At 38.5% G+C, this 24796-nt stretch overlaps 2 protein-coding genes across 18 annotated transcripts in view; one reads left to right on the forward strand and one right to left on the reverse strand.

The window, feature by feature from the left end:
- Positions 1–4156, forward strand: part of LOC132403684 (protein PHTF2-like) — a 91442-nt gene extending 87286 nt beyond the window's left edge. For all 4 annotated transcript variants that reach the window (XM_059987245.1, XM_059987247.1, XM_059987246.1 and 1 more), the window contains 2 exons: positions 1116–1241; positions 3098–4156. In XM_059987245.1, the coding sequence (XP_059843228.1) occupies positions 1116–1241; positions 3098–3118 (147 nt within the window). In that variant the 3' untranslated portion in view covers positions 3119–4156. The remainder of the gene's footprint in view (positions 1–1115; positions 1242–3097) is intronic.
- The window catches only part of magi2a (membrane associated guanylate kinase, WW and PDZ domain containing 2a), a 552919-nt gene continuing 531652 nt past the window's right edge, over positions 3530–24796 (reverse strand). For 5 of the 14 annotated variants that reach the window (XM_059987235.1, XM_059987233.1, XM_059987232.1 and 2 more), the window contains one exon: positions 3530–14121. In XM_059987235.1, coding sequence (XP_059843218.1) covers positions 13322–14121 — 800 coding nt within the window. In that variant the 3' untranslated portion in view covers positions 3530–13321. Of the gene's footprint in view, positions 14122–14543; positions 14595–24796 lie in introns of all 14 variants that reach the window. The other 9 variants (XM_059987241.1, XM_059987237.1, XM_059987234.1 and 6 more) reach the window with 7 other exon arrangements.

Consider the following 24796-nt stretch of genomic DNA (forward strand, 5'->3'; position numbering starts at 1 on the left):
ACTGGAGAGAAAAAAGATGAGAAGTCAGAGTTAGAAGCAGTCATGATGAGGCCAACTCAGGTTGGAGGAGCAACTTTATATTCTGTCTGGGTAGCCTCCAACCTGATGGCATGAACATCGATTTCTCAAACTTCTGGTAATGCAACCCCCTTCACTATTCCCCATTCCCTCTATCACCTTACCTGTCCATCACCTCCCTTTGGTGCTCCTCCCCTTTTCTGTCTTCCATGGTCTTATGTCCTCTCCTATTAGGTTCCCCTTTCTCCAGTCCTGTACCTCTTTCACCAATTTACTAGCTCTTTACTTCACCCCTACCCCCTCCCAGTTTCACCTATCACCTTGTGTTTCTTCCTTCCTTCTCTCCATCTTCTAACACTGACTCATGTTTTTTCTCCAGTCCTGATTAAAGGTCTCAGCCTGTAACATCAACTGTACTCTTCTCCATAGATGCTGGCTGACCTGCTGAGTTCCTCCTCCAGTATTTCGTGTGTGTTCCTTTATAACCTACAGTTGATATTGGCATTCTAAAATATTACTGTTTTCCTGTGGCAATTTATAACTAGCAAGTGGCATATGAAATTACAGGTGTGGCCATGTTGATAAGATCGCCATCTATTTGGTGTGCTTGATTGACATATATGCCTTAAATAGACCTTAGCAAACTCATATAATGGATTCCTTTTCAGATAACTTATCTTTGTAACCAACCTCATTGTTGACAGAGGCTACATTTGATGCTGTTTCATCTTTTCTTGTTTGGTACTTGATTGGAAATATTTACTAGTTAACTGTAAAAATGTTTATTGATATTTTATTCTGATAATACATTAATGTATTTCTAAGTGGTTTAGGTATTCATTACTAAGATAATTGAGTTTTGGAGTACATCCAGAGATTTTTTCTTTGAAAGTAATGGAAGATGCCTAGTTTATGAATTGAATTTTGAATTTTCACCTAATGTCACACTCTCTTTAGAATGTCAACCTTTTGTAAAGCAGGGAATCTGTGTATAAATGTACATTGGCAATTTATTTTGCGGGCATCAGCACCCACTGTCAGCACTGGTGTCTCTCATATAGTTCTGCATTGCTTAAAAAGTGCTTTATTTTCTTTAGGAGCTGGACACCCCTTTCAGATTATATGGCCTGACAATGAATCCGCTGCTGTACAACATCACCCAGGTGGTGATCCTTTCAGCTGTGTCTGGTGTGATTAGTGACCTTTTGGGCTTTAACCTAAAGGTGAGTTTCCTGTCTCAGACCCAGACATGAGCAAGTTGTCATACTCTAATGTATTTTATTGTTATGTCAACAAAGGTAAATGTCTTTAAAGATGTTTGAAGCAGAATTAGAAATCTGTATGTCTAAGAACAAGTGCCGAAGTGAGACCTGTGAGGCTCCTGAGGGAAGCAGCTTTCACTGAATGCTGCTGTCATCTCCCTAAGTGTTCACCACCCAGAGCAGACGGACACCAGCAACACCTACTCTGGCTGATGTGGAGGGGGCAGAGAGCTTGTAGACTAAGCTAAAGAGGCATAAAAATGGAGTTTTTGTGTATGCAGATAACCTATCAGTGCCACTGATAACCTTGTAGGAGCTGGCTAGAGTGGGCTTCTCCAAGAGTAAGAAGCCCTGCATCTTGACATTATACTGGACAAATCTTATGATCTTGCAAGGTATGTTGTGATTTGCATATCTCTATAAATACAGCACCCACTATACGCACAGCACTGACATTCTACCCTTACAGTCCCACAGAGGTAGAGTTACTGTAATCTGAGGGCCAATTGGATCCATGCTTAGCTGCTGCAGTTGGGGAGTCCTTATGTGTGAGTAAAGGGGAATTAGAGGGTAGGCCAAATCACTCCAAATCTATCCCTTCAGGAAATGCATCTTGAAGTATCCATCAGTGTGGACTCTTGAGACAAAGTCATCATGTTTGTTGCCTGGAAATGTGGCATTATCTGAGGAAATTCTCGTGATCCCCAAAGTCTTGCACATTGAGAGAATAGAAGTGGGATTCTGTGAACTTTGACATTAAGTCCAAATATGTTGTTGGTGAATTGTCTCAGTGGAATTGTACCCAGTACTGGATAAATTTTGCAGCTGGTTTAATTTCACTGGAAGATTATCCTCAGTGCAACATACTCCAGGCAATGAGGTCTAATTTTGTGACTGCTTTATCTTGCTTTTGAAATGTTGATTTATTTTTTGAAGATTTGTCATCTAATTTTTGCTAATCCCTGATGTAAGTTCATATTCATCAATTTATGATAGTTCCCTAAAAAAAATCTGTCCTGAAAAGGAACAAAAAATAACAATCAACTTCTAATATTGCATCAGGTGGTTGAAAAGCACTTGGTTCTGAATCAGCCCTGGATTTCAGCATTGCATTCTATTTGAAACAATCCCATCTTCCACACTTACTGCATCATATTCGTTCAATAATTGAGCCTGCTGAGATGACAAGTAAATGTCAATCGTTGCAATGACTTGGTAATTACCAACTGTGTGCAAAGACTGATTCACACATGGCAGTTAAAATACTGAGACCTTAGCATAAAAGATGGAGTTCATGGCCATCAAATAGTTTATGGGCATGAATTAATCCTGTAATAAATTGAATGTGAGTTTACATCAGGAATGTGCGATAGAGGAAAGAAAGCAAAGTGATCATCAGAAGTGAGCATTAGTTGTTTGGAAGAGTTTTGGATGGAACATACAGATGATGTCATTAGTAAGATCCCACTTACACCACACAAATGACTCTGATGTTAAGTGTGTTATCACACAGATTTCCATAGAGTAAACCTAATGAATGGTTCAGAAGAGAACATTAAGAGTTTTATTGCTGCTAATTCCTGGGTAATTCTTGGAATTCTAACTCACAATGTTAAACAAGAACCATGCAGAAGGAAATTAACTGTTATAAAACTTGAAAAATGCTGCAGATAATTTGAGGCTTTTGAGGCACTATTTCCAAGGAAAATTGAAAAAAACACATGATTGAAATGATGTTACTGAGCACTAAAGACATTTGGACCATGGCTTGAAGATAATAAAGTAAATGTAAAACTTTTGATTGTTTTTCTTAACAGCTCTGGAAGATAAAGTCCTGATAAGGTGTAAAATATCATTGAAACACAGCAACCCAGGGAAATCAGGCACCTGTCTCCACAGCTGATAATTCCACTTTGGACATAAGGAATTGCTTACATTTCAAAAAATTGTGCAATTTATATTTTATTTTTGTTATGTGTTTCACTTTTTAATGTTGTGTTTCACTGTTTTTGCACTTATTTAGTTATCAAATTATTTTGATTTATAAGTATTACTTTGTGGTCAATTTTTATTCAGTATGTAGCAAATGAAATACTTTTGATATATTCTCATTACAGCAATAAAGCTTTATGCCTTCCTCAATGGAAGGTGTTTTGATAGAAGCAACTTTAAAATTAGCAAGAAATGTATTTATTCAAACAATGGACTGTTATCACAGCTGCACCTCTGACGGTTGTTTTAGTATGGAAGTGATATCTACTTAATTAGTGGTATTTGTTCTGATTTAGATGGAAACGTATGTTTGATAATGATTGAAGTGCATTTTGATAAGTGAAAGAATGTATTGTTGCAGATTTAAGGACATATAATCTGTTAAGCTAAAAGTGGTGGTACTTTGATTATATGCCTTTGGAAGCATTGAAATCTGGTTCAGTGCAGTATATTCAGTTTAGCAGAAATGGCAGGTAATGGCAGCGTGAATGCAAAGAAATATCAACTACAAAACAAAAATTTTGTCTGGTAAATAGGAGGTATAACTGGCATTTACCTTTGAAGGAATAAATATTTTGTGACTGACAATTGAGAAAAGTTCTCCATAATTGTATCTGAAATTTATCACTTCCTATTTGCTTGTATATTGTTTATTTCTATAATGCAGATACTTTTATGGGAAGGTCTAAATAAGAACTAGTTATCAATTCAAGTTGTGTATTTAATATTTTATATTTAATGCATGTATTGGAACTGAACTTGCATTTTTCCAAAACTAATTTTTTGTATAATCTTTACGAAAATGAAGAATTGAATGTACTGAACTGAAAAATATTTTTGTGCTATTTGTGGAATAAATAGCAGGTTCCAGAGCACTATTTAAATCCCTTCTCCACTGTTCTCCTCTGTGCTGTCATACTAAGCTGTTAACGTCAAGTGTGCCTTTGGAGACATCTGTGTATCTTTCTGTCACTTGTATACCATTTAGTAATGGAACTGATTTATGCTTTTAATAACTAAGTCCCCATCTATAATCTTTAGATATTTACACGTGTAAAGAGAAGAAATCCAGAAAAATATATTCTTTTATGATAGTCTTGTGACTTTAAAAGTTCAGATTAACTCTTTCCCTTGTATACAGTAACAGAAGTTTTAAAACATTGTAGCATAGAATGGGTATTAGACTTCTATCTTGAATCTAACAGGCATTTATCATTCATTCTCACTGAGATCCTACAATAGAGATATTTTTTGAACAGACACCAATCAAGGGAGTTCCTCATTCGTTGAACTTAGCTGCTGTTAGTGGGGTGAAAGAATTGGGAAGGTTTTAAGAACTTGGAGTGGAGGCGAGGAAATTTTGTAAATATGAGGCAAGGACAAAACCATGAAGATATTTTAAGGATGAGTAAAATTTTAATTCTGAGAACTGGGAATTGCTGTCGGCATTAGATATTAGAGATAAGTGGGACTTTGTGCATTTATTGGAGGCAGGGATCTAGGCAATGTGTAACAGATTTGGATAATCTGAAGTCAATGAAATATGCAGAATGGAAGGTAAATCAATATTGTGACAAAAGCCTGTGTATCTGAAGCTCAGTTAGGTTGCCAAATGTAGACAAGGAAATGCAAGGATGCCATTGAGTGTTATTAACAGACTTATAGAAGCTGATTCCATGGAGGTAATTCATATAGCAGAGTGTTTCGGGTGGGGAAAATCAGGAATACCACCACTTACAAGGTCATTTCTAAGATTGACATCATTCTCACTTAAAAATGAGTGCTTAATTGTTGCTAGATCAAAATCCTGGAACACAATAGTACAACAACAAAGTAAAAAGTACCCTTGTGGTGAAGATACTCCTACAATACTGTTAGATAGAGAAGTCCAGAATTTTGACCCAGTGACGATGGAGTATGTTTCAGGATCAAGATGGTGGGCAACTTGGAGAGCGGTAGCATTTCCTGTTCCTGGGGACCTTGTCCTTCTTGCTTATGGGTTTGAGAGGTGTGGTTGACGTGTTGGTATCCAGTTCTCATTTCCTTATTCATTCATGAACTATGATTCTTGAAATTGAAGCCCAAAACATTGTTTGACTGCATTCAAGAATTTGCTCCATTATGGGTTATGTATGAGCACTTTCAGAAGACATCTGCCCTTAAATTCTTGCAGATGTGTCAGATTTCCTATCAGTAACATTCATCTTTCATGCTGCACAGTCTAAGTTGTTTGATCTCTTTCTGGGGTGTTGTACGTACTTATCTTTAGTTGTTTCATCTTTGGCAGCTCTGCTTATAGCTTTTTGAATCCCAGTACTTGTGCTCTGGGATTGCCTCACTTCATTAAGATGCTTTTCAAAACCAATCTCTTTGACTAACTTTTGGCCATCTTTTCTAGCCCACAGGTTAATACTGTATTCTAATTACTTTTCTGTTAGATATTAGATACTTAACTATGTTAAAGATGATGCAAACATAGTTGCTGTGCCAAGATAAACCTGGTTTAAATGAGGCCAAAAGACCATTTGTGAAGATCTTGGTTCCATGAGCAGTATGAAGCTATTGGTGTGCCAGATGGTAAATCAGAGTGTCTTTGCTATAGATGGCAGCTACTTTTGGACTGCTCTAGGTTGAAGATTTCCAGTCACTGAAGCCTGCAACAGGCTCAGCAAAAGGTGCCCCAACAGAAGCTTTAACCAGCAGAAGATCTTAGATATTAATTGAGGGACAGAAATGGGTAAGGAGAGAGGGCACCACAAGTCCAGTTTAAAATTCTTAATTTTTTTTGGTATGCGTTGTCATCTGCTAATCACAGTTCACACCCACAAGTGATATAACTAAATGCTAGCACCTACAATTGTCATATATGCTAGTGTCCCATCCCTGAACTGTGAATCATTGTGCAAACCCAAATAATCACTTAACTGAATCCACTGAAGAGCAAGATTCTGCTTCTGGCTGTGTATTCTCAGAAATCTCTGCTTCTGGAGTCAACAGCACTTGTGGCTTTTGTGAAAGGATATATTTTAGTACAGCTGTTAAAAAATTATCAAATCAAGGTATGGATGCTATAGCTAATGCCAGTAGACTGCCCTTCCCTCATTGCTCTCAAAAGTGGCTCTGAGCTGCTTCTTGCAGTTCACAGGTACCAACTTAAATATTTACGAGTTTGTTAGTGACATAAAGCCATATGAGAGATGAATGGTGACAAGAGGCTTACAGGGGATATGGATGAGCTTAGTGACTAGGTAAATAACATGGCACATGGAGCATAATATGGAAAAATCTGAGGTTATTTGCTTTGATAGAAGTAAAAGAGCTGAGTAGAGATATTAGGAATTATAAAGACAGAAGAGACTGCTGATGCTGGAATCTGGAGGAATTCAGAATGGCAGGGAATGGACAGTTGATGTTTTGGGTTGAAACTCTTCATCTGAACTGACAGAGGTGGGAAAGCCTGTATAAAAGGCTGGAGCATGGACTAGCGAGTGATAGGTGGATCCTGATGAGGAGTGATAAGCAGATGGAGGACAGGAGAGTAGAAATAGCGACAGAAGTTTAGAGGTTACAAAGTGATGGAATCCAATTGGATTGGAAGGTGGAGCAGGGAACCAAATAAGGGAGGTGGGTGGGCAGATGAGACCAGGAGGAGGAGGGGACACAGTAGAAGTAGTGGATGATGAGCAGATGAAATGTGTGTGTGGGGGGAAGGGAGGGGCTGTTGCAAATTGTTGATGTTCAGAATGACCTGGCTGTCTTTGTGTTAAATTCCCATAATTGCTTATTGCTTTTGAAAGTTGGCCACAAAACAACTGGAATGTTTGCCTTTATTGGATAAAGAACAGACTACGAGTGTAGATGTTGTACCAAAATTGTGTAGGGTTTAGTAAGATGAATGGTGCAGTAGGCTGAAGGAGCTTAATTGCTGAGTTTCCACGTGCTAGCATGAGTGCAGCACCAAAAACACTCAACACTATTCAAGATACTGCAGGTTGCTTGAATGCTATCCTATCCTCCAACCTAAGCATTGATTGCCTAGTACACTGGCACATACTGGCTACAAAGTACAGCATCTGAAAATACACAATTATTTGCTTCATTGCTCCAACAGCATCTCCCAAATTGTGATTGTACTGTAAAGGATGCTGAACAGCAGGTATATGGGAACACTACCACCTGCAGGTTTTCCTCCATCCAGATGTGGAAATATATTGTCAGTCCTTTTTCCCTATTGAAGATGTTAGTATTAGTAAAATGATCCATTTTAGGACCAGTTTTGAGTCTACACCCTATTTGCCCTTCTGCCAGAAGAATGGGGCTGTGATTCAAGAAAAAGCACACTATCCTCTTGGGCAATGAGGGATAGGCAATAAGTAATAGATAATTAGGGCATGGATCATGAAAAGTGTCAAACTTTTTTTCATTTGTACAATGTTATAAAACTTAGTAAAGTAGTTACTGATGCATAGTTACGTTTTACACTTGTCTCTATTAAATTCCATCTGCCATTTTTCCAGTTGGTCCAGATCCCACTGCAATCTTTGATAGCCTTCCTCACTGTCCACTACATCACCAATCTTGGTGTCATCTACAAATTTGATGATCCTGTTAACCACATTATGATCCAGATTGTTGATACAGATGACAAACAATGGACCCCGTGCCACCATCTACTATTACTCTCTGGCCTGTCCTACAAAGCCAATGTCTAATCCAATTAACTACCTCATCCTAAATGCCAAGCAACTGAACCTACCTGACCAACTTCCCATGTGGGATCTTGTCAAAGGCCTCGCTAAAGTCCATGTAAACAACATCCACTACCTTGCCTTCATCAACTTTCCTGTTAACTTCCTTGAAAAATTCTATAAGACTAGTTAAACATGACCTACCATGTACAAAGCCAAGTTAACTACACATAATCATTCCCTATCTATTCAAACACCTATATATCCAATCCCTAAGAATACCTTCCAATAACTTACCCAGAGCCTTTCATAAATAACAGAACAACATTAGCCATGGCATCTCACTTGTTTCTAAGGATATTTTAACTATCTCTGTTAAGAGTCCCTGCACTTTCTACACTAGCCTCCCACAAGGTCTGAGGTCAGGCCCTGGGGATTTATTCACCCTAATTTGCGTCAAGGCAGCAAACACCCCCTCCTCTGTAATCAGTATACAGCCCATAACCTCATTGCTGCTTTGTTTCACTTCTGTAGACTCCGTGTCCATCTCCTGAGTAAATATAGATGCAAAAAGTCTGTTTAAGATCTCCCTCATCTCTTTTGCTTTTAAGCATAGATAACCACTCTGATCCTTAAGAGGAGCAATTTTGTCCCTTGCTATTCTTTTGCTCTTAACACATCTGCAGAAGTTCTTGAGATTCTCCTTCACTTCCCCTGCTGGAGCAGCCTCATGTCTTCTTTTAGCTCTCCTAATTTCCTTCAATAGAATTGTTCTCTTACATTTCATATGCTCCAAGTACCTCATTTGTTCCATCCTGTTACCATTGCAAGAAAAAGTTCGTGAGCCCTTTGCAACTACTTGGTTTTCTGTATTAATTACTCATAAAATTTGGTTTGATCTTCATCTAAGTCACAATAATAGACAAACACAAGCTGCCTAAACTAGTAACACACAAACAATTGTACTTCTTCTCATCAATACTGAGTGCACCATTTCAGCAATCAGTCTGGGTTCCAAAAATTACGTGAACCTTTGGGATAATGTTTACAAAAGCTATTTGGAGTCAGGTGTTCAAATCAGCTAGGTGAGATTAGAGGTGTGGGTCTTAAGAGGTGCCTTGACCTTTCAAAAAGACACACAAAAGTGATGTTACTGACAGAGCCTGCTCTTCTCAAGAAAGACCTGATTATGTGCAGCACACCTCAATCTAAACAACTTTCAGAGGACCTTAGAAGAACTGTAGAGATGCATGAAGCTGGAAAAGGCTACAAAACCATTTCTAAAGTCCTGAGTATTCATCAATCACAGTAAGAAAATATACTTACAAATGGAGGAAATTCAGTACTGTTGCTACTCTCACCAGGAGTGGGTGTCCTGCAAAGATCACACCAAGAGCACAAAAAGCAAAGTTCTGTGTACAGATGAGACAAGAGTTGAACTTTCTGGCAAAAATGCACACCGCTATGTTTGGAGGGAAAGGGGCACAACACGCCAACACCAAAACCCCATCCCAACTGTGAAGCACGGAGGGAGGAGAATCATGATTTGAGGCTGCTTTGCTGCCTCATGGCCTGGACAGCTTGCAATTATTAAAGTAACAATTCAAAGTTGTATCAAGACATTTTACAGGAGAATGTCAGGATGGTGGTCTGTCACCTAAAGCTTAATAGAAATTGAATGATGCAAGAAAATTTGTGTTTGGAATGCCCGAGTACAGACCTTAACCCAATTGAGATGCTCTGAAATGACCTGAAGAGGGCTCTTTGTGCAAGGTATCCCGGAAATATTGATAAACTATAACAGTTTCATATGGAGGAATGGTCTAAAATTCCTCCTCACCACAGTGCAAGTTTGATCAGGTTAATGCTGCTAAAGGTGGTTCTACCAGTTATTAAATACTTTTTCTAGCCTGGACTGCGAATGATTAAACAAGGTGTTCAATAAAGACTTGAAAAGTCCAATTGTTAGTTTAGGCAGATTGTTTTTGTCTACTATTGTGATCCAACCCCATTTTATGAGCAATTAATGCAGAAAGCCAGGTAACTGCAAAAGGTTCACAAACTTTTTCTTGCAATAGTATGTAACTTCTTAATATCTCAATATCCCTCAAGAACTAACTTGTTATTCTTTCCTTTTATTCTGACAGGAACATACAAATTCTGTTCTCTCAAAATTTCACTTTTGAAGTCCTCCCACTTACCAAGCACCTTTGCTTGAAATCAACCTATTTCAGTTCACACTTTATAGATCCTTTCTGATGCCATCAAAATTGGCCTTTTTATAATTTAGAATCTAAATTGCAAGGACCAAACCTATCCTTTTCCATAATTATCTTGGTCGTTAACATAGAAAACTACAGCACAGAAACAGGCTCTTTAGCCCATTTAGTCTGTACCAAACCATCGACCTGCACCATAACCATAGTCCTCCATACCCCTCCCATCCATGTACCCATCCAAACTTCTCTTAAAACGTGAAATCCAAATTACATCTACCATTTGCGATGGCAGCTTGTTCCACCTGCTAGGTGATGTTTTCCCTCATTTTCCCCTTAAGTATTTCACTTTTCACCCTTAACCCATGATCTCTAGTTATAGTCACACAACCTCAGTGGAAAAATCTGCTTGCATTTACCCTATCTATACCCCTCATAATTTTGTATACCATTATCAAATCTTTCCTCAATCTTCTACGTTCCAAGAAATAAAGTTGTAATCTATTCAATCTTACCTTATAACTCAAGTCTTCCAGTCCTGGCAACATCCTTGTAAATTTTCTCTGTGCACATTAAATCTTACATTTTTCCTGTAGGTAGGTGACCAAAACTGCACACAGTATTCCAAATTAGGCCAATGTCTTATACAACTTCAACATAACATCCCAATTCCTGTACTTAATACTTTGGTCTATGTGTCAAAAGCTTTCTTTATGACCCTATCTATCTGTGACACCACTTTCAATGAATTATGGATCTGTATTCCCAGGCTCTTTTGATCTAGTGCACTCCTCAGTGCCCTGACCTACGCTGATTGGTCCTTACAAAGTGCAACACCTCACACTTGACTGCCTTAAATTCTATTTTTCAGCACATTTTTTCCAGCTGGTCCAGATTCCGCTGGAAGCTTTGATATTCTTCCTTGGTGTCCACTACATCCTCAATCTTGGTGTCATCTGCAAATTTGCTAATGCAGTTATCATGCAGATTGTTGATATAGATAACAAATAACAACAGACCCTGCAATAGTCCCTGTAATTCTCCACTAGTCACAGACTTCCAGTCAGAGAGGCAATCATCTACTAGCACTTTCTGGATTCTCCCGCAAAGCCAATCTCCAATCTAATTTACTACTTCATCTTGAATGCCAAGCAACTGAACCTTCTTCACTAACATCCTATGTGGCACCTTGTGAAATGCCTTGCTAAAGTCCATGTGGACAATATCCACTGCTTAACCTTCATCAATTTTCCTGGTAACTTCCTCAAAACATGTTAAGATTGGTTAGACATGACCTGTCACACACAAAGCCATGCTGACTACCCCTACTCAGTTCACGTCTATCCAAGTACTCATATATCCAGTCCTTTTCAGTAAGTACCTTCCAATAACTTCCCCATTACTGATGTCAGGCTCACCTGCCTATAATTTTGTGGATTACCTTTACAGCCTTTCTTAAATAGGAACAACATTAGCTATCCTCCAATCTTCTGATGTCTCATTTGTTGCTAAGGATGATTTAAGTATCTTTGCTAGGCCCCCTGCAATTTCTGCACCTTGATCATCCGATGCAGTGTTTCCCAACACAATGTTTTGAAAAATGCTTTGTATGCTATGATCTGTCTTGATAAATCTTTTCATGCCATTGTAATTGATTCATAAATAGTCATTCCTCAAAGACAAGAGAAAGACTGTCAACTGCCAATGTTCTAATATCTGAAAGGCCCTAACAAAGTCTTGAACAAAGGGTGTTGGTAGAACATAACAATAATAGAAAATTGAAACACAACAATAGCTTGAATAACACAATAAATAAATATACATAACATCATGAATGTGAGTACAAGTCTTAAGGTTCAGTAAATCTTATTTTCAGATATAAAAGATGTTGGAAGTCCCCAAGAAAACACTCATTATACAGTATGCATTTTATTTGACAGTGTTTCAGATAGAATATCATAAACAAGATTTCTGTAAAAGTTAATTTATCCATTGTGGTGCATTTCATAAAAATAGTTGCTCACTTACAGTCTTTGTGACTAATAATACATGGAATCATATTTATAGATACTGTACAAGGTAAATTCACAGCTAACACTAGACAGCAATACTGATCCAAAGGGTAAGTGACGTGCCATGTTCACAGATCATTTTGATTACAGACAGCATACAGCAATTATTGCACAAGTAACAGCTGTGAGTTGTGCAAAATATAGTTTGCTTATGCAATCGTAATCCCAGTTTTTCATGAATCTAAAATCAGAGAGTAATACAGGTACGTGCACTACAATACGGAAGCATTGTCCAAAACCTGATAATACTGTAGATTTTTAATGGCAGAAACCAGGTTATGGCTAGGCCAGAGGATAAAGTAGACAGAACCTTGTTCAAGTTCCCCTAAGTAAAAAGAAAATCACTTCCACTTCTTACTCTCACACTATTTTGTGCTTGGTTCACTGATAAGAATAAAAGGGCAGAGTACTTTTGAGATATGATGCCATTTAATTTGAATATGTTAGCTTGTGTTACTCTCAGTAACAAGGCCCTGGCATTATTTAGAATAACTTTAACCCCTGGGCTAGGCATTTGTTTGAAAATTGAATATTTACAAAAATTCAGACTTCTACTTTACTTCAGTGCCTCTTTTGTCAGTGCAGTTTTACTTAAGGCCAGACTCTTAACAACCAATGTCCCCACTATACAAAGATTACTGATACCATACATGTGACTACAGCATACAGATGAAGCAAATCCTTCATATATTTTGTTTTAGAAACTAAAGCACCAATATTGTTCTTGCTCATTGAGGTTAAGCTACCAACATAATCACACTGCACTGATCCACACAGTTCACAAGTTTTTCAATGGTCCTATAGCAAGAGTTGCAGCAATACAACTTCAATTTACTGAAGTCTCAAAATACTGCTGGTTGTACTTTTATTTAAAAAGATCTTCCATGCCCAAATATTGTATTGACCAAAGAATATTATTCCTATTATATTGTTAATGCAAATGCTTCCAGTTTATAAGGCTGGGTGACTGATTCAAATTAAGTTAAAAATACAAGATAAATAATCTGATTAGAGGAAACAGTGAGACAACATCCTGCATCTATACTACAGTGGGGAGATAACATATAAACAGTTTATCTGCCTGTGGTGGCAGCACTAGGTTTAAGCGTACTAGGATATCGATCGGAACCAGGGATTTTCCATGGCCCAGGTGAGACAGTTGATTTCTGAGATACAGTGTTATTACCTTGAATAGCAAGACTTGAATGTGGATGCTTCTCACTGGAGGTCTTTTGGGGTCTTCCATCAAGGTCTTTGTTGACCTGTTCTAAGGCATTTTCGTGGAAATTACCAATTTCTCCAGTATTAGTCTGTAAGCTAAAATCTGCTTTTATTTTGTTTTTATGTGTTTCCAGCAATTTTCTCTCACTGATATCTGCAACTTTGTGATCCTCCTTTAAGCCAGGAGATCTTCCCCTCCTGGAAGCTGGCGACATGGATCTACCACGTTTAGGTTTCTCATTGCTTCTCTTGTCAAACTTGTCCTCCCCCAGTTTTTTCTCTGTAAAACATTTCCTTCCAGTTGCTCTGTTTTCAGAGGTGGTCCTGCCACCATCTTTCCTTTTGCTGTTTTCTGTAGAGAACCTTGTAATGTTCTTTTTAGAAGTTTGATGCTGCTTCAACTTGTCTACTCTGCTAGGGCTCTCCAATCTATGTCTTCTCTCATTGTGATCTACAAAGTGCTCCCTCCTCACAATGTCATGTTCTTTCTTAGTATCCCATAACATCTCTGGGGGTAGCTGGTGAATGGAATCACAGGTTGGAGCAGAATGCAATGATAATGATGGTGCTATCTGATCGTCGGGGATCATGGTTATTTCCGACAGGCTAGGGGAGCCTGCAGTGGAGGCATTCCAGGAGCTGGAGTTGTCTGCTAAAACGATAATGAAAGGTTCAGTGTAGGCTTGGACTCAAAAAATATAATCCTGCTTTGGAGTGTTATTTGCCAGTTGTAAATTTAGATATTACTAATTTAAGTTCAAATTTTCAGAATCATGGCTCATTTAAAATACTCTTAATTTGTACATCAATATAAAATTTCTAGTAACTGAAGATAAATATATAAAAAACAAGTAACATTAATAAAAGTTTAAACAAATGTGATTACAGACTATTTGCAACTATTTCTTTTGGCATTTAGTGCAGAATGTAAGAACTCTGAGAACTCAAGACCAATGAAATTAGATATCCAAAAATTATTTAATGACTAGGACTACATTTTTACTTAACTTAGCATATAAACATTTGTGTACAGTACTCTAAATATGACTTGCTTTAATAAAATATTTTCCTCACCATCTTTTTATTTTCCTGGCTCCCACTATCCATTTTGGAGGTGGGAGGAACCTGTAAAAAGCAGATTTTCATTGGTTCTAGTTTTTAAGCCAACTACAAGTAAGAGGAAAATGGGCCAGTCAGCTTGGGAAGGTTAACAAAGATGTGTGAACTATAATTAAACAACAAAATTGAACAAAATAAAGATATTCACTGATGACCAGCAGAATAAAGGATATCTGGATGTGTCCCAAATAATGGGATATCTTGTCAAAGTTGATTTCTTTTAATGCAAAAGTTGGAAATTTCTTCATAATTACTTCTACTCTCCTACAATATGATACTTGCATGTCAATTGGGAAATATGATACTTGCATATCAATTGGGAGTTTATCTTTGGTAAAATTACAGAGAGTTGTGATGATATTCTTGGCTCAAATTTGCTATGAAAAACTAAAACTGTCCTTGCTCTTGCAGTAAAACAAAGATGAGTAAATTTGCAGATGCTGGAAATCCAAGCAACACACACAAAATGCTGGAAGAACTCAGCAGGTCAGGCAGCATCTGTGGAAGAGAGTAAATAGTCAATGTCTTGGCCTGAAACATCGACTGTTTACTCTTTTCCATAGATGCTGCCTGACCTGCTGAATTTCTTAAGAATTCTGTGTATGTTCCTTTTCTTTCAGACTTTCACTGATTTTCATTAAGTATGCAATAAGAAAGTTTAGGGATCAGATTACACTAAAATCTTTTGAAAGGAAGTTTGGTATGGATCTTCTGAGATCAATGTTATGCATTACAGGTTAATTTAAGGGGAGCCTTGCCAGATGGTGTCTTTTTGAAGAGTTTTCATAATATCCTTGTAGGCAAATCTTTGTTGGAAGTGCAAGTTCAGTTAACTTAAAGTAGCATTAGCTTATGTATGATCTATCAAAGTAAAAAATATCAAATTTATTGGAAAGTAGCAACAGCAGCAATAACCTGAAAATGTTTAGATATTGGACACAAGCAAACCGTTCAAATTCAAATGACTTGAATGCAGTAGGTCACTCTTTTATGTACTAAATCTGTAGATGCAATTTACAGCTTTTTGCGTTTTGTAAAGTGTTATCACACAATCATATAACACCACTGACATCATAATGTGAATTTCAAGAACTAGGAAACTAGGGGCAGCAAGTACCTGAAAGGGAATGAATAAGTCAGAATGAATAAGAAGGGAGTATAAATCAGCACAATTTCAACATGAGAAACTGAGAGCTATTGTTGTTGAAGTATGGTTATTAACCTGTTCCTGAGCTTATTAGACAGGGACACCAGGAGGGGCACAAAGTCCTTGACAAATATGGTTAAAAAGAATCCCAAGGCTTTCTGTACATATATCAAGAGCAAGATGCTATCTAGGGAGAGAGTAGGATATGAAGCGGACACCTGCTAGGAAGCAGAGCCTGTGGGTGAGGTCCCAAATGAGCATTTCACATCCGCGTTTTCCAAGCAAAAGCATGTGGGGGACAGGGAGATCAGTGTAGATCATGCTTATTTGCTAGGACATTTCAAGATAAAAGAGGAAGTGGTGTTGTGTCTCTTAAAGTCTCCAGGGCCTGAACATCACATTATTGCGAGAGGTAGGAAAAACAGTGCTTCAGCCTTGGCCAATTTCTTCACATCCTCTCTAGCCATGGGTGATGTCTATTATTCAAGAAAGGGAATATGGATAATCCTGGAGTTATAGACGGGTGAGTGTATAGTTTCCAGGATTTTACAGATAGGATTTATGAGCACTTGGAAAAACATGGCCTAACTGGGGACATTTGGTATGGCATTGTGCAGAGCAAGTTGTGTCTTAATATCTTGACTGATTTTTTTTTCACAAAGGTGATAAAGATAATTCATGAAGGTTGAACTATGGATATCGCTCACATGGATTTTATTAAGGAGTTAGCAAGGGCCCTCACTGGATGCTCATTGAGAAGTTTAATATGCAGGGGATCCTCAGGTGAATTGGCCTTTTGGGTTCAGAATTGGCTTGCCCATAGAAGACAGAGCGTAGTGATTGATGGGATCTATTCTAGCTGGAGGTCCAAAACAAGAAGTGTTCTGCAGGAACCTTCACTGGGACTTATGCTGTTTGTGATTCTATATAAATGACCTAGATAAAAAGGTAGATGGATAGGTTAGTAAGTTTGTAGATAATATGCAGATTGGTGGTGTCGTGAATAGTGTAGAAGACTGCCGAAGGATATAGCAGGATATAGATCAGCTACAGATATGGGCAAAGAAATGGCAGATGGGAGATTAACTCAGTCAAATGCTAAGTGTTGCACTTTGGGATAACAAATGTAAAGGGATAGTACACTGCCAATGGCAAGACAGTGCTGATGTGCAGAGGGATCTTGGGGTCCAAGTCCATTGTCTCCAAAAGTGGCCACCAGGGTTGATAGGGTGATATAGAAGGCATATGTCATGCAAGCCTTTATTAGTCAGGAAATTGAATGCAGAAGTTGGTAAGTTATGTTGTAGGTTTAGTAGGGCAGCATCTGGAGTATTGCATTCAGTTCTGATTACTTCATTATAGGAAGGATTCTGAAGCTTTGGAGAGGGTGCAGAAGAGGCTTAATAGAATGTTGACTGGATTAGATGGCATGTTCCATTAGAGGTTGGACGAATTTGGGGAGTTCACTTCGGAATGGTGGGGGCTGAGGAGAGCTCTGATAGAGATTTATAAGATTATGAGAGGGATAGATGGAGTGTACATTGTTTACCTTTTTCTCAGGACTGAAATTTCTAATACTAGAGGGCATGAACCGCACTGCCTGGGGTGGTGGAAGCAAATATGATAAAGCCATTGAAAAGGACCTTAGATACACATGAATGTGCATGAAATGTAAGCTGATGGACATTGTGGCTTACAGCTTATGGCATTAAGGGATTAGTTTAGTTGGAAATCTGATTATTAATTTAATTAGTTTGGTACAACATTTTGGGTTAATAAGGACATGTGCCTATAATGCTAAGACCATAAGACATAGGAGCAGAATTTGGCTATTTGGCCCATCGAGCCTGCTCTGCCATTTTCATTCAATCATGGCTGATCTTCTCTTACCCTCCTCAGTCCCACTCCCCAGCCTTCTTGGTAGCCTTCTCCCTGTAACCTTTGATGCCATGGCCAATCAAGGATCTATCAATCTCTGCCTTAAATACACCCAACACCTGCCTGTGGTAACAAATTCCACAAATGTACCAGCCTCTGGTGAAAGAAATATCTCTGCATCTGTTTTAAATGGATGCCCCTCTGTCTTGAGGCTGTGCCCTCTTGTCCTAGACTTACCCACCATGGGAAACATCCTTTCCACATCTACTCTGTCTCGGCCTTTCAACATTTGAAATGTTTCAAAGAGATCCACCAATCCTTGTAAATTCCAGTGAGTATAGGCCCAGAGCGATCAAACATTCCTCATGTGATAACTCTTTCATTTCCAAAATCATCCTTGTAAAACTCCTCTGAACCCTCTCCAATGCCAGCACATCTTTTCTTAGATGAGGAGCCAAAACTGTTCACAATACTCAAACTGAGGTCTCGAGTGGCTTATAAAGCCTCAGCATCACATTCCTGCAATTTATACTCTAGACCCCTTGAAATGAATGCTACTGTTCATTTTGCCTTCCTAACCACTATCTCAACCTGTAAGTTAATCTTTAGAGTGTTCTGCACAAGGACTCCTAAGTCCCTTTGCATCTCAGACTTTTGGGTTTTCTCCCCATTTAGAAAATAGTCTGCACACTTATTTCTTCTACCAAAATGCATTACCATGCATTTTCCAGCTTTGTATTTCATTTGCCACTTTCTTGCACATTCTCCTAAGTACTTCTGCAGCCTTCCTGTTTCTTCAACACTACCTGCCCTCCACTAATCTTCATATCATCTGCAAACTTGGCAATAAAGCCATCTATTTCATCATCTAAATAATTGATTTACAGCATCAAAAGAAGCAGTCACAACATCAGCCCCTGCGGAACACCACTGGTCACTGGCAGCCAACCAGAGAAGTATCCTTTTATTCCCACTCACTGCCTCCTATCAATCATCCAATGCTCTAATCATGCCAGTAACACCATGGTCTCTTTCCTTGATAAGCTGCCTCATGTGCAGCACTTTCTCAAAGGCCTTCTGAAAATCCAAATATACAATATCCACTACATTCCCTTTACCTATCTCGCTTGTAATCTCCTCAAAGAATTCCACCAGGAATTCCAAAGATTTTCCCTGAAGGAAACCATGCTGATTTTGTCCCATCTTGTCCTGTATCACCAAGTACTCCATAACCTCATCATTAACAACTGATTCCAACATCTTCCCAACCACTGAGGTTAAGGGAACTGATCTATAATTTCCTTTCTGCTGCGTTTCTCCTTTCTTAAAGAGTTGAGTGACATTTGCAATTTTCCAGTCCTCTGGCACCATGCCAGAGTCCAATAATTTTTGAAGGATCATTACAAATGCCTCCACAATATCTACCTCTACTTTTTCAGAACACTCGGGTGCAGTTCATCTGGTCCAGGTAATTTATGAACCATTAGGTCTTTCAGCTTTTTGAGCACCTTCTCCCTTATAATAGGTACTGCAGTCATTTCTCTTCCCTCACACCCTTCAACCCTGGCACTCTGTTAGTGTCGTCCACAGTGAGGACTGATGCAAAATACTCATTTAGTTTATCTGCCATCTCCTTGTCCCCCATTATTATTTCCCTGGCCTTATTTTCTAACAGTCCTATATTCACCCTCTTTTATTTTTTTATATACTTGAAAAAGCTTTTTTCTATCCATCTTGATATTGTTTGCTAGTTTACTTTCATATTTCATCTTTTTCCTCCTAATAATTATCTTAATTGATTTCTGTAGGTTTTTAAAAGCTTCCCAATCCTCCATCTTCCTGCTAATTTTTACCTTGTTGTATGCCCTCTCTTTTGCTTTTACATTAGCTTTGACTTCCCTTGTTAGCCACTGTTGTACTATTTTGCCATTTGAGTATTTCTTTGTTTTTGGAATACATCTATTCTGCACCTTCCTCCTTTCCCCAGAAACTCAAGGCCATTGTTGCTCTGCTGTCATCACTGCTGGCACCTCCTTCCAATTTGCTTTGGCCAACTCCTCTTTCATACCATTGTAATTTCTTTTACACCTCTGAAATACTGCTATATCAGACTTTACTTTCGCCCTATCAACTTTCATGTTGAACCCAATCCTATTGTGATCACTGACTTCTGAGGGCTCCTTTACCTTAAGTTCCCTAATCACGTGCAGTTCATTACGTAACACCCAATCCAGTATAGCTGAACCCTAGTAGGTTCAACGACAAACTGCTCTAAAAGCTAACTTGCAGGCATTCAACAGATTCACTCTCATTACCAACCTGATTTTCCCAATCTACCTGTATGTTAAAATCTCCCATGACTATCATAACATTGCCCTTTTGACATGACTTTTCTATTTCTCATTGTAATCTGTAGTCCACATCCCAGCTACTGCTTGGAGGCTTGTATATAACTGCCATCAGGGTCATTTTACCCTTGCAGTTTCTTAACTCAACCCAAAAAGATTCAACATCTTCTGATCCTATGTCACATCTTTCAAATGATGTGATGCCATTCTTCACCATCAGAGCCACGCCACTCCCCCTGCCTACCTTCCTATCATTCCCATACAAAGTGTAACATTGGACATTTAGCTCCTAACTACAACCATCCTTCTGCCACAGCTCAGTGATAACTACAGCTTCATACCTGACAACTGTAAAAATGCAACAAGATCTATTTTCTATGTTATGATTTGCTTTTCAAGCACTGGTTTTAATTGTCATCCTTAATTAACAGTCAAGCAGCAGAACAATGTAATGGCATTTCTGGAGATGCTATTAAGGAAATACTTAGAGGAAATGGGTAATTGATTTTAATAAATAACTCAATTTACTTTAATAAAGGGTGCTTTTTAATAGTTTGCTATCAATATTCCCTCCCAAGTGAACTGAAAAATGCTGGTTTAGTTTATATCAGTAGATATAAACGTTCTTTTAATTCTTCCTGGGTCTACAGGACAATGTGTGCACAATATAATTGTGGACAGCCTGTTGCGTAAAGTTGCTTGTTGTAAAATATTCATAAATTAGGCAGCTTTTTAATTCTTAATTAATGATTTGGAAGTGTAAAGTATATATAAATATTTATGCATGTCCTGGCCTAAAAGCTAGTAAATTGCCTTGTCAAAATGCCTTGATAATAGTTGACTTTGCCTGGTGTGGAATGCATCAGATATACATAGAACTGAATAATCTATTAGTACCTTGTAAATTTCTTCTAAAAGTTTTCTTGAAATCTTTGGGATTCTCTTCCTTCTCCCACTACTCTCTGCTATATTGGCATACAAATTTTCAGAATCTTTTGGAAGATAACTATCATGGTGAGCTGTGGTAAGAGTAGGGTGCTCCAACCCAGCGCGTCACTTTCTTTGTATGGTGACATTCGTTTTGGGGGTATGTGGAACTTGTAAACCCAGATAGAACCATTGGAAAGAACAACAGGAATAATAGTAACTGGAGGACCTGAACTTGCTCTTCTGTAGATCTCTTGAAGAGGCAGAAGAGTTCAAAGGCAAATCTAAGAGAGTCTGTAGAGACACAGGATAGAAGGAGATTTTTCTTTATTTTGGACGGTTCAATTATACAAGAATGGAAACTGGAGTGTAACTGAGCTGGACAATGATAGAATTGAATTTTGTTAACCCCTGAAATCTGTAGAGATTTCAATTATGCCAAAGGAATAATATGCCAGATTCCTAACATTAGGTGAGTTCAATTTGGGCTGGATATATTTGCACCCCTCATCCCAAACCATTGATATAGATTGTATGCAGACATGGTCCAGGCACTGATCCCCATGAGACCCTTACTAATCGTAGCCCCCACAAGCTGAATATGGCCCATTTATCCTATTCTCTGCTTTTTGACCATCAATCCACACCAATATACTATCTCCATTACTATGCATTTTAATTTGATTTAATGATCTCTTTGTGGCACCTTATTAAAGGCCTCCTGGAACTTCAAACACACCACATTGACTGGTTTGTTCTTTCTGCAAGTTACAAACTCAAAAAATTCAAGATCTGTCAAACAGGATTGCCTTCTTCCAAATCCATGTTTACTCTCCCTAATCCCATTATTATTGTCCAAATACCCTATTATCACATCCTTAATATTAGACTCCAGTAGTTTCTTGATTACTGATGACAAACTGATCTTGGTTCGTTCTCCTCCATCTCTCTTCTTAAATCATGGAATTACATTTCAATTAGTAGAGTAATAGTTCGGCAACTCCACTATTATTCAAACCTCTGGACTATTAACCAGGAGATATTTTATTTCCTGCTATTACAGCTGGGAATCTTGTGTTCAATAAATCTGGCATTTTATTAAGAAAACTCGTTGTAATAATGGACCTATCTGGTTCCAGTCCTGATGAAACGCCTCAGCCTGAAATGTTGGCTGTTTATTTTCCTCCAAAAATTTTGCCTGACCAGCTGAGTTCTTCCAGCTTTCTGTGAGCATGGCTTTTAATCTAACTTTAGGTAAATCCATTAAACATTACAGGGAAAGGTTATATGAGGCATCAACATAATATATAATTGACCATGAACCATTTCATGATCAACCACACACTATAACATGAATAATAAGGAGATGGAGAAAGTATGTAAGTGTAAGCTGATAACATGGTCTCATATTTAACTGCCTTCTAAATGTGTTGCTAAATTATTTATATTCTGTGCTTTTAGCAAGCATTCAGAAGCAAATTGAAATCTGATAATGATATTTCCACATTGTCATTAAATATTTCACTAAAGCTTTTTGAATTTATGTTCAAAGCAGCTATCTAAAATATAAGAGTGATTGTAAACTCTCTGCATGTGAGGAACAGGGTGCAGTGTTTCCAAAATCATTCCATGAATCATATTCCACCATTTCTACTCCCTGTCATTTTGTTCAAAGTCATCAAATAGCTACAGTTTGCTCTTATGTCAGTGATACACTGATCATTGTTTTGTGACATCTGAAGGACTTTGATGCAAATTTCATGCCTCAGTGGGTGAGGGAACAGAAGGACAGCAGCTCCAGCAGAGGAGTGTCCACATGTCTGCCAGCTACGCACCGTTAGCTGTTTGGAATTTAATAGTGGTGTGTTCTCCTGACACAAAGGATGACTCTAGGGATTAGAAATTCTGGATCATACCTTACTGCTCCTTTCCCCCTCATTTTTACAAGGATGCTACTCCTAAAAAGATAGATTTGCTTTTAACAAATCAAGGGACAAAAGCTGCTTCTAGCCCACAACCATCTACTGGCCTGATGCCTCGATTTGCCTCCTAGCTAAGCTCTAAGGATGCAGTTTCTGGTTTGCCTCTTGTATTGCCAAGATTGTGCGTCTATTGCCATCTCTGTCACCTGGTCGGACCAGCAAGGTGATCATGAGCGCTTGAAAAGAAGGAGGACATACAGGCTCTACAATCAAACATAAAGGGTTAGCAACAGGCACCAGTTATCCTGACATTGCCTGCAGCAGATAGCAGTCACCAAGGAAGCTACTGATTAATTATTTTTGATCTTTGCTGGAGGAGATGTGAAGTCTATGCAGCATAAGCACCCAGCTGCCGCTGATTTTCAAAGTAACAACTATGTTCTAAATTTTTATAACAAGGTCTTTTCGGGTCACAGCATGAATGCCATCAAAATTTGCCAGCAAAGGTAATAGTTTTCCAAAGGCTGGATTGCATTTGATCTGGCTTACTGCCCACACACATCTCCCCAACGCTTCTTACAGTTGCACTTTTGCAGCTTAGATGAGCTCCACATCTGGCTGCTGCACATTTCCCTCGAAGTAGAGCTGGTCACAAGAATTGACTAACTTCTAACATTGAATCCTGAAACTTGGGCCTTCCATTACTTTGGCCTTTTGACTGAATTGGTGGCGTTAAAACAGACAGATTTAAGTAATTAACTTTACTTTAAATTACTAGAAATTAATTAAAAAACAAAGCTGAAACAAACCACAACTGCACTGTTTAATCAATGCTTCCAATTATAAGGTTGAGTTACTTATATCGGTCTTGATTGGTACAAAACTGAGGCCAGGTGTAAAGTGCATGTGGCCACTTAGTGGCGACTGTGGAGGAAACCTGGCTCCTTCAAAGTTGTTTAGGTTGATTTTGGAGTAGGTTACAAGTTCGTCACTACAATATGAGCCAAAGGGCCTATACTGTGCTGTATACTGTTCTGCGTTCTATCTTTGGTAAAACTAAACCTGATACATGACCTTACATGACATTAATACCACTGTGTAGAATAAACCCACAAATCACACCTACTGGCCTGGTCAACCCCTTCCACTTAATGGAGATGTTCTAGTGGCAGAGCTACCTGGCACAGATCTAAGTTAATTCATCACCATGTTTTGGTTTAGTTACTTCAATGGACAATATCATAGAGCAGGAATGTTGTGAACTAGCTCAGGGTGATCTGAATATTGGGTGAAACTCTACTTGAATTGAGACCAACTAACAATTCTTCCTTGTGATAGATACATCTGCATATGAGGTTGCTTACCAAGATAAGAGCCCATGGTATTACAGAAAAGTTACTAGCATGGATAGAAGACTGGCAGGAAAGAAAGAATTGGGGGCCCATTCTAGTTGGCTTCCAGTGACTGGTGGTGTTTCGTAGGAGTCAGGATTGAGACTGCTTCTTTTCACATTATATGTCAACGATTTGGATGACAGAATTGACGGTTCTGTGCCCAAGTTTGCAGGTGAGATGATAGGTGGAGGAGCAGGTAGTGCTGAGGTATTACAGAGTCTGCAGAAGTACTTGGACAGATTGGGAAATTAATAAAGAAGAGTTAAATGGGATATAGTCTAGGGAAGTGTTTGGTCATGCACTTTAGTAGAAGGAATAAAGGTGTAGACTATTTTCTAAACGGAGAGAAAATTCAAAATTAAAATGGGTGGGGGAGAAGGAATCACAATGCAATCTACAGAATATTGAAGTTGCCTACATAGAGTGGATGTGGAGAGGAAATTTCCTATAGTGGGTGAGTCTGGGACCAGAGGGCATAGACTCAGAAGTGAGGGACGCCCATTTAGAACAGAGATGATGTAAAATTTCTTTAGCCAGAGCTTGGTGAATCTGTGGAATTCATTGCCATGGACAACTATGAAGCCCATGTCAT

Source organism: Hypanus sabinus, chromosome 13 (assembly GCF_030144855.1).
Source record: "Hypanus sabinus isolate sHypSab1 chromosome 13, sHypSab1.hap1, whole genome shotgun sequence".
Lineage (NCBI taxonomy): Eukaryota > Metazoa > Chordata > Chondrichthyes > Myliobatiformes > Dasyatidae > Hypanus > Hypanus sabinus.